Below are 10,432 nucleotides of genomic sequence, written 5' to 3'. Positions count from 1 at the left end.
GATCAATTTCCTGTCTCTTTGGTTTCAGCTTCCTTTCACTGTGGGCATGTGTGTCCTTACACACCTCCAGGTCCCTTATTCATTAAATTAAAAGGGAAGGGAATTCCAAGTCCCTGATTGATTTAAATTAAATCAAAGGGAGATTAATTACTTTCTCACTGTCAATTTGCCAGGTGAAAGGGAAGACCTTAGAGTTGTTTTAATGTGCATTTCTCTTATTGTTAATGATTTCATACTCGTTTGATGCTTGTTCATCTATATCCTTTGACCATATATCTGTTGAGAAATATCTTTTCCTTATATTTGTCTCTGCTATAACTACCTTATTAACAAATGCTGAAAAGAAGGTGTTTTTCTGGGAGGCAGCAAAAAATACCTACAACTCAATGCTGGGTCTTTATTCCTTATTCTTTCTACTGAATGATAGTGGGGGGCTTGGGTAAGAGAAAAGATAAAACTTTTAGAAAGAAAAAATGGCAACAAAGCATGTGTTGTTGGTCTTTGTTGGAAAGAACTCTGGATTTGGAATGAGAAAACCTGAGTTCAAATTTTATCCTCTCTTTACTACTTACTATTTGACCTTGGACAAATCACTTAACTTCATTGATTAAGGAACTTCATTCCTCATCTGTTTAGAAAAGAAGAAAGGGTTGGATTAGGGGACCTCTAAGGTCTCTTCCTGCTCTCAATTTGTGGTTCTCTAAGCTCCTTAATAGGCCACAGTCCATGTCCATAAATGTATCTCATTCTACATCTTATATTCAGCACTTTTCTGCCTTGCAAGATAGTTGGCATCATTGATCTTGTAGAATCAGAGTTGGTTGTTGTATTGATCAATTTTAAGGTCTTTCAAAGTTGTTAATTTTTACAATGTTGTTATTGAACCAGGGCTTTGCTCACCCAGCATGTGAAGACTGCTTCCGCAGAACAGGAGGAAGAAACCAACAAGAAGGTTCAACAGCTGAGAGGGCGACGCAGCAAAGCACTGTGGAGTGCTTAGGGCATGTTGGAGCACAAAGGACAACATGGCCATCCAATGCAGCTGAGGAAGTCTCCGGGTGCAATGACTTTTCGTGCCACTGGACCCAGGCTTCCAATGCCGAGAGAGTGGGGCTGTCTCTGTGCATCGACTTTTCCACTTAAATCTTCATGCACAAGTGTCTTTGTGCACAAAAATGCACAAAGACAATCGTCATCCTCAGTTACCGAGAGATTACTACTACTATACTATAGTTTAAACTGTTTTCCTGGTTCTGTTCACTTCATTCTGCATCGGTTTATAACAAGTCTTCTCAGGTTTCTCTTTCATTATTTCCTACAGTCCAAGAGTATTTCAATGGGGATTGTAGCCAAGATAGCAGCTTAGTAGCAGCAAAAGTCAAAACTGCTCTGACTATCCTTCCAAACCAATCTTTATCTTTTTAAAAATAAAAACCCTTACCTTCCATCTTGGAATCAATACTGTGTATTGGTTCCAAGGCAGAAGAGTGGTACGGGCTAGGTAATCGGGATGAAGTGACTTGCCCAGGGTCACACAGCTAGGGAGTGTCTGAGGCCAGATTTGAACCTAGGACCTCCTGTCTCTAGACCTGGGTCTCACTCCACTGAGCTACTCAGGTGCCCCCCCAAACCAATTTTTAAAAAGCACTTAAAATGACAGGAATCAAAACCCAACACCAAGACAGAGTCAGGAGGCTATCACGCTAAAGGTGATTTTCATGGGATAAGGGGGAATCGTAAGCAAAACTGCACAGAGGATTGCTAGCCAACCATCCACACACAAACCCCTACTGTGCTAGGTTCTGTAATTGGGCATGGGCTAACTTTGGAATGCCAGGATGAGGTCTACACCAACAAAAGAGCCAACCCTTTAAAGAATCAGACTCTAGCACCAGACTGCAGTGAGGTCCAGAAATCCATCAGGCTGGCCCTTTCAAGCCTCCAGGTGGAAAGTTTCCCCAGTCTTCTGCAATTTTGGTTGATCATTGTATCAATCAGAGATCTCAAGTCTTTTCAAAATTCTTTACAATGTAGTTGTCTTGTATAAATTTTCCTAGGTTTTCACTTCACTATGTATCAAGGTTGCAAAGGTCTTTCCAGGTTTATTTGAAACATTCCCTTTCATCACTTCTTATAATGACGAGATAATATTGTTATAGTCATATACTTTGTTCATCTATTCCTCACTTGACAACCTTCTCCCTTAGTTTCCAATTCTTTGCCACCAAAAAAAGAACAATCATAACTACTTTTGTATACCTGGGTACTTTTCCTCTTTCTTTGACGTGTTTGGGATTTAGGTCTAGTAGTGTATCGGTTAAAATTTAGGGGAGACTGAGGCAGGTAGAAATTAGTTTCTCTCTGCAAGGAGTATATTTTTTTAGAGGTTTATTAAGGATTAAAGAAAATACAGGATAAGAAAAACTGCCTAGGCCAGAGTGGCCTAGACAAGACCTTACCTACATTATGGAAAGAGCCACGTCTGCCCCAAAACAGAAGTCCAAAAAGAGAGAGAGAGAGCCCTCAAAAGCCTTTGTAATCAGCTTAAATACCTTCTCAATCTCGCCCACCTCAGAATTCCATGAGATTACAAAGTATTTTGGGGAAGTGGAGCAAGGGCTTGTGGGGATTGAAGTCCAGAGTTCAAATCTCAATTTTACAGTAGTAATACTGGATCATAGGACATGCACAGGTCAGTAATTTCTTGGACATAGTTCCAAATTGCTTTCCAGAATGACTGAACCAATTCATAGCTCTAAAAACTTACTAAAAAATTACTTCCTTATTTTCCTGTAGCATCTCTAATAACTGTCATTTTCCTTTTTTTTTTCAGCTTTGCCAGTCTGAAGGGCATGAAGGAAAACCTCAGTTGCTCCAAATTACATTCCTTTATTTGTGGTTTGGCACATTTTTCCAAACTCCTTAAACCATAGACAAGGCAGTACTATTGAATTTCCCTGAAAGGCTATATAACAGATGGTCAATTATAACTGAGCTGCCTCCCTAGTCACAAATGTGGTACTGAGCAACTCCAGGGGTCCAGAAGATACGATCCCTAAGGAACTTGAGTGGAACACTTAGAGGATGAAAGGCATTCACATGCCTTTACTAAGACTGGCTAGCTGTAAGCATCACTGAATAAAAGTGGAACTAAGGGCACACTTGTCCATATTGTCTCCATACTGGAGCACAGTGCTTTCTTACTAAGAAAATGGCAAAAATGTGGGGGCAGGATCGATCACCCCACTACTCTGAGCAGAGCTACGAGCTGGACTCTAACCACTCCAAAACAGAATGCTCTCTTCCCTTTTGGTCAGTGAAAATGCAAAAATGTCGAATCTTTTGGGAAAGCCATCTGGCAGTACACAGTGGAAATTACAAAAATAAATCATAACTCGATTCAGTAATTTGATTTTGAGGATGACCCTGAGAATGCACTATGTCTAGAGTTGCTTAAAGTACTGCTGCATTTGTAATTTCAAAGAACTAGAGGCAACTTGCCCAATCATAGGAGAGTACTTAAAATAAACTGTGGTATGTGAATATGCCACAATTAAATCAACAGAGATACACAACCTGAGGAATGTAAAGACATGGGAGGGGTAAAAAACCTTTGTGAAACAGTACAGAGTGAAAACAAGAGCTAAAGGAAAGCATCTATATCAATTACAATCATATAAAAGGAGAAGTGATGAGAAAGGCAAAGAAGCTCATGAATACTTGTAGCAACTACAAAATTGTGACATTTGTGCATTCAAGCACTTTTATTTAAACATATTTAATTTCAAAAACAGTTTGCTTCTACTGGTTTTTAATATTAACTGTGTAATTCATTGAAAACCAATTTGAACATCACTTCACAAATATACATTTCCAGAACATCTGAGTAGTTATAAAAACCCAGCAAGTAAAAATAAGCAGTTTCGATTGTCCGGACTTTGATGGCTACTGTCACCGTTTATTGAAAGGAGGTGAGTGTTTGTATAGTATTAACCCTGTATGTCCCATGGTGTGATGTTAAAGTAATGAGGGGCCATAGGACACTATTTCAAAAAAGAATTCCATTTTTGTGATGGATCAAGTTTATCGTGGTGTAGTTGCCCTTTTAACAAACAGTAAACAGTCAGCATGTCAGGATCAGAGTCTTAAACTTTTAAGAGTGTCCCCACCAGTTGCTATTCTAGAGATTTAAATCGTTTTGAAAGACTCATCACCTCTGGTGCACTCTGGGTTTACAGCACTTCTGAAATGAGCTGGACAACAGGAGAACACAAAAGAATTTCAAACATTTTAAAGAAAGAATGCTGGAACATTCAGGCCAGGGACAAGAGAGTCCCGTTTCTGGCCAGACCTAACTTGACCAATCCTGGAAACGGAAGCAGTCACTCGCGATTTTCCACACAGTGCTGTTTGGCATGACTTGAGCGGTCAATAGGAAATTCTGGTTGAAATAGCGCTGTTTGTTCCCGTCAAATTTCACTGCCCCACAGGTCACCACGAGGACAGTAGTTTGGCTCTGAGTGGCTTGTTCTGCATACAGAAGAGCAGAAAGACAATGGTGATGTCCATAAAAGCAGATTTTTCAGTTTGATGCAATGGAACTCAAATAGTCTCTTGTCTTTTTAATCCAATTTCCTGAGATATGGTTTGGAAGCGCAAATGCCACCTGTTGCCTCCTTATTGTATCTAGAGTAACACACAGGCTCCTTGGATTGGCATATAAAAGTCTTTTACTATCTCGCATCAAACTACTGTTGGAGATGTCTCTCTCCAAAAAAGGTAATGATACTGATCCCGGAATGTCTTTCCTTCCTTACCATCTCTGCCTCAATATTCCTTTTCATTCAAGTTTTAGATCAGATGTAACACAAAACCTTCCCTGATTTCCCCCTATGGTGGAACCCATTCTCTGCTCCAATGATCTCAGCTCTCTATAACATGCTATCTTCCTCCAGCAGAATTTAAGTTCTTTAAGAGCAAAAATGAACTCTCCTTCTCCTCCCCTCTCCTTCCCTTTTTTCTTTCCCTCCTCCCTTTCTTCCTGCCTCCCTCAGAGCCAAGCACTATTTGCTACACATGGTAGAAATATTTGCTAAATTGACCCTGCCCTCTACTCTAACTAGAAAAACTCTAGAATCATCACAGACCATACACAGACAGACAGCCTGTACCAGGTGACCCACAAAGTCAGAAAGCTAAATGCCTCCAGTGCATTTCAAAGACATATATTTCAAAATCTTGATCCTTCTAGATGGATGATGGAATTTAGAAAGTTGAGGACTTTCTAGGGTAGGAAAGCTGTATTTCACATAGACACACCTCATTTGCTTTGCTCCCTAGCAAGCTGGGGCACTCAAGTCACCCAGAAATAGCACCAAAAAAAGAAAAGACTTTTGGCCTGCCTTGAGGAAAAAGAAATCATGAAATATGAATTGTTGTAGTCTGAGTCTAGGCCTAAATTACTTTTTTGAAGCATTAAAGGATTATAAAAAATATGAATACATTATTCAGGACTTCTGAGTAACTCTTGTCTAGACTTTCCAGGGCATGGAAGGCCAAGTGTTTGCTTGAGAATTCCTCGTTTCCTCCCTTGCACCCAAAGTCTCATTTGTCCCTGGTGTTCCACTGCATGAGGCAGAGAAGCACATGAATCACTACAAATAGAAAACTATTCCACATTAAGAGGACTCAAATGAACAGGTTTAAAGGCCAAATACTTTAACTATTGAATGATTCTAAAGTTTTATTCCCTCCTAAAATATTTTTACTTTTGTAAACTTCTATGATTTGCTTCAGCTCAAAAAACTAGATCAGGGGCAGAGGCCAAGAATCAAAGAAATCCCAGATCTCCTGGCCACTAGACCAGTGCATTTTGGGCCTCTATTTTCTCATTTGTCAAATAGAGCTGAACTAGAAGGTCCTTTTCCAGGTTTAAAGATTCTTGGCTTGGTTTTAAGATTATTAACTTGAGGTAAAATACAAAATTCCTCTCAACAACCTACTTTGAGTAGTTAAAAGTTTAGTAACAATTCATATTCTTTATTAATAAACATCATTAAGAACATAATATTTATGGCATGAGAAATCCCTGACCTTACCATGAACTGGTTGGCAGTCTACTACACTGATCTGAAATTCGCTGGAAGGCAACGTCTCAAAAAATTCAGTCAAAGCATTTAGTCCAGATATAGGGTTTCCATTCCAAATCAAAGTAGCTGTATCAAGGTATAATCTAGTCAGTACCTAAAGAAAAGGTAAAGAGAGAAATTTCCATTCTGTGTAATTTTTTTTTCTGATGCCACGTCTACTCATCTTACACCTTTAGGTAATATTCACTTTCCCAAACCCATGTCACCAGTTCTACTGGAATATCTACTCAAGTCACCCTTCAGCTAAAGTGACTAAAGAAAGGGCCCAGGCAGTTAATGAAAAGAACCTGTGTAAACTGGGTATGGGAAAGGGTAGGGAACAGGACAGTTTTGGTCCAACAGGGTTATGAATCAAATATCTTTTTTTTTTTTTAAACCCTTACCTTCCGTCTTGGAGTCAGTACTGTGTAAGGGCTAGGCAATGGGGGTCAAGTGACTTGCCCAGGGTCACATAGCTAGGAAGTGGCTGAGGCCGGATTTGAACCTAGGACCTCCCGTCTCTAGGTCTGGTTCTCAATCCACTGAGCTACCCAGCTGCCCCCATCAAATATCTTCTTAATGTAACTAGAAAAGGTCTGTAACACAGAGTAAAAAATAATAGCTAGAATTTACATAGGCCTTAAGGTTTGCAAAGTGCCTTAAAGGTATTATCCTGTTTTATCATCACAACTCTGGGATGCAAATAGATGCCTTTTACATTTGAGGTGAGTAGAGGTCAAATGATGTGTCCACAGTCACATAAATATTGAGTGTGTGAGTCTAGACAGAACCTCAGGTTTTTGTCTCTGAGTCCAGAGGGAAGGAAGGATGGAGAAAAAAAGGGAAGGAAGGAAAAAAGATCAAATAGTATTGGAGCAAATGTCACATCTAAAACTTGGTAGAATCACAACATTATCCTATTTTGGTACTCTGAATTTTGGAGTCCCTGGATCTGGGTTCAAATCCTGCCTCTCTTTTATTCCTTGTAACTTGACCTTTCTGAGGTTCAGTTTCCTTACTTGTAAAATGAAGGGATTGGGCTAGATGTCATCAAAGGCTGAGTTGCAGCTCTAAATCCATGGCTAAGAAATAGAAAACAGCTAATATTAAAGGGACAGAAATATCCACTCATTTAGGCAAAGTAGCCATGGAGGCTGTGAGGAAAGCTAAATCGGTTTCATTTTTTAAGGGTCTCTAATACTCACCCTTCTTCTTTTGTCTATAGTATCATAGTAAATATTGACAAACTCTTCAGCAGCTCTACAAGCTTGATCCGCATGTGTTTTAAAATCCTAAAATGAAAAGTTCAGCATATACACTTACAAAATTTGGGACAAGTTCTTACCCCCCCCCCCCCCCCCACTATTCAGCTCCACAGGGGCAGTGTGATGGCCTCTGAAACCCCTCTAGTGTTTGAATTGGGAAAAGGCTATTCCTCTCCCTGGACCTCAGTTTCCCCTTTTATAAAATGAGGCCAGAGGTCAGATTCGAAGGCCTCTGAGGCTCCTGGACACACAAGATGTGGGATCCTTCGGCCAATCTCTTGGCCTCAGTTTCCCTTCTGATGACCTTTGAGGTGATCCCAAATTTCAGAAGGGGTGTGTGTGCGTGTATGAGGGTGGGAGGGGTGTCTGTGTCTGTGCGCGCTCGCGCGCGTGCTTCAGCACCACGGCCACACCCACCCACGTGTGGGGCCCTGGATCCAGCCTGAAGCTGAACCCCAAAGCCAGGCCCATCTGTCCAGGACTTCAGTGGATGTGGTCCCAGACCCCCCTCCCGGTACCGCCCCCCGCCGACTGGGCCTCTTCCCCGAAATCAGGCCTGCTCCGAGGAGGCCCGCGCCACCGCCGCCGCGCCTCAAGCCCCACCCCAGGACCAGAGGAACAAGCGAGCAGGTGGCACCTCCCTCGCTCCTCTCTTCTCCCCACCACGCCGCGTCCGGACAACTTACCATGGCCGCTTCCTGGCGAGAGAGCAGCTTCGGCGGATTGGAGTTTGAGGCGAGGGTCGGGGAACAGCGGAGGGCAGACAGACGTATTCCGCACCACACCCACACAGAAGAGGCAAAGTTAAAGTCTCCCGGAAGCTCTTCCGGCTCTCTCAGGCTCGCCGCTCCGCCCCCGACTCGCGTTTAGGGCGTGAGCAATCCCGCTCCACTCCCACCGCCGATTGGCTGGTTGAGCTGCTAGAAACTGGCCAATGGGCGTGAGATGAGACCAACCTTCAATGAAAGACTAGAGATGTGGATCCTGGGCGGAGCCTGTGTGAGATGCCTTCACAGAAGGAAAAATCAAATCAAAAGGGCAAAGCCGTAGCCTGGCAACCGCGTGGTGGGCGGGCCCAGGGCCTCTGCATCTTTGCAGAGCCTTTGCCAATAAATCAAGAATGATGCTAAGATGCATGGATTGCCTGTTTTCAGACTGGGGGGCCCAGCATCTGGGGAGCGGGTCCCAAAGACTCAGAAATCCCTACTTTACGGGAAAAAGTGAAATGATCCGCCGAGAGCTGCCTCTTCTCCCCTGGCCCTCATCTCACATCACCGTCATGCCTTCTTCCCTCACCACCTCCTCCTCCGCCCCACAAACGGATCATTCTCCTTGCCAAGGCCCAACCCTTCTTCAGGCACAAGTGACTCCATTCCATCCCAACTTCTTGAGCAGATTGCCAACCCCGCCCAGCTCACTCCCACTTTCTCACTCATCTTCAATCTCTCCCTGGCTGCTGGCTGCTTTCTTACTCCCTGCAAACATGCCCATGTCCCCTCATCAAAAAACCTTCACAGGATCTGTTCATTCCTGCTAACTACTCATCCTATATCTCTCTTGCCTTCGATGCCTAACCTCCTTGCTAAGGCTGTCTATAATCCATTCCTCACCTCTTTTCCTCTTACTTTCTTGACTGCAATCTGGCTTTCATTCTCATCATCACTTGACTAAAACTTCTCTCCAAAATTACCAATGATTTTCTTGTTCACCACGTCCTAATTCTCATATTTCTTAACAATCTCTGATGCTGTTTTTTGATCCTCCTGGATACTCTCTTCTCCAGGGGTTTTCTTGTCTTGTGCTGCCCTGATTCTCTCCCTACCTTTCTGTCAGTCTTCTTTGCTAGATCACCATCCATATTCACCCTTCATCCTATACGTGAGTATAACCCAAAGCTCTGTCCTGGGCCCTCTCTTTTCGTTCTACACTCTCTGGGGAACTTCATTAGCTTCCATGAGTTTAATGATCATCTCTAAGCAGATGATTCCCAGATGTATTCTTCAATTCCAGGCTCTTTCCTAAATTCAAATTCCGTCTCATCAACTTTACATACATTATCTCCTTTGATGAATGAATTAAACAAACAGTCCCTGCCATTCAAGGAACTAACTTAATAGGAGAGCTTTCCACATTTAGGGGAATAGTTAGAGGTGTCTGTTCTATGGAGGTAGAAAAAGGGGGGGGTGGTAGGCACCTCATAAGATCACAGTGTCCTAGATCTGGAGATAGAAGGGACCTCACTGGCCTTTGAGTGTGACTTCCTCATTTTAAAGAGAAGTAAACTAAGGCATGGAAAAATGAAAAGATTTGCCTCAAATCACACACATGTGGTAAGTAGCAGAGGCAAGATTTGAACCTAGGTCTTATAAGATTATTGGTTTAACTAAATATATGAATTAAAATAATTGAATTTTGGTCGCCAATTATAAAATATTAGTTCATAAGTTAAAATGACTGTTAGCAGCTTTTATTTACAACAAGGTAGTGATATTAAAGTGGGAAATGTAGGGGGCAGCTAGGTAGCTCAGTGGATTGATAGCCAGGCCTAGAGACAGAAGGTTCTAGGTTCAAATCTGGCCTCAGACAATTCCCAGCTGTGTGACCCTGGGCAAGTCACTTGACCCCCATTGCCTAACCCTTACCACTCTTCTGCTTTGGAACCAATACCCAATATTGATTACAAGATGGAAGGTAAAGGTTTAAAAAAATAAAATAAAGTGGGAAATGTAGGAAGAAGGTAGAGAATTGTCTAGCCTACCACCCTAAATGCTGCTCTGGTGAAGTCTAGCTCAGCACCAGACAAGGGCACTCTTAAGTTCTGATCTCCACGTGGAAGTCACAATAGTCTTCAGCCAGAAGTCCACTAACACAAGCCTCTTCCTTCAGCTTCAGTCACTCACCCAGAAAGCCTCTCCAATGCAGAAAGCTCCAGTCAAGGACAAGTCCAGGAAAAAGTGACTGCCTCCAAGAGTCTCCCTTCAGCCTGGCTCACCAACACAGAATGAATGAATCAGTCCTTGGGCTTGGCCTTTAATACAC

General features: G+C 42.4%; 1 protein-coding gene across 1 annotated transcript; it reads right to left on the bottom strand.

The window, feature by feature from the left end:
* Positions 1 to 3,737: 3,737 nt before the first annotated feature.
* On the bottom strand, positions 3,738 to 8,396 carry LOC100028638 (NTF2-related export protein 2-like). The gene is made up of 4 exons (XM_007507029.2): positions 8,080 to 8,396; positions 7,334 to 7,420; positions 6,099 to 6,243; positions 3,738 to 4,530 (listed from the first exon to the last, which is right to left on the bottom strand). The coding sequence occupies exons 1-4, from the start codon at positions 8,080 to 8,082 to the stop codon at positions 4,352 to 4,354; spliced, it is 414 nt and encodes a 137-aa protein (XP_007507091.1). The 5' UTR covers positions 8,083 to 8,396; the 3' UTR covers positions 3,738 to 4,351.
* Positions 8,397 to 10,432: the final 2,036 nt, after the last annotated feature.

The sequence above is a fragment of the Monodelphis domestica genome, chromosome X, assembly GCF_027887165.1.
Source record: "Monodelphis domestica isolate mMonDom1 chromosome X, mMonDom1.pri, whole genome shotgun sequence".
NCBI lineage: Eukaryota > Metazoa > Chordata > Mammalia > Didelphimorphia > Didelphidae > Monodelphis > Monodelphis domestica.
Note: the sequence above shows the minus strand (reverse complement) of the source record. Positions and strands in the feature narration are given on the sequence as shown.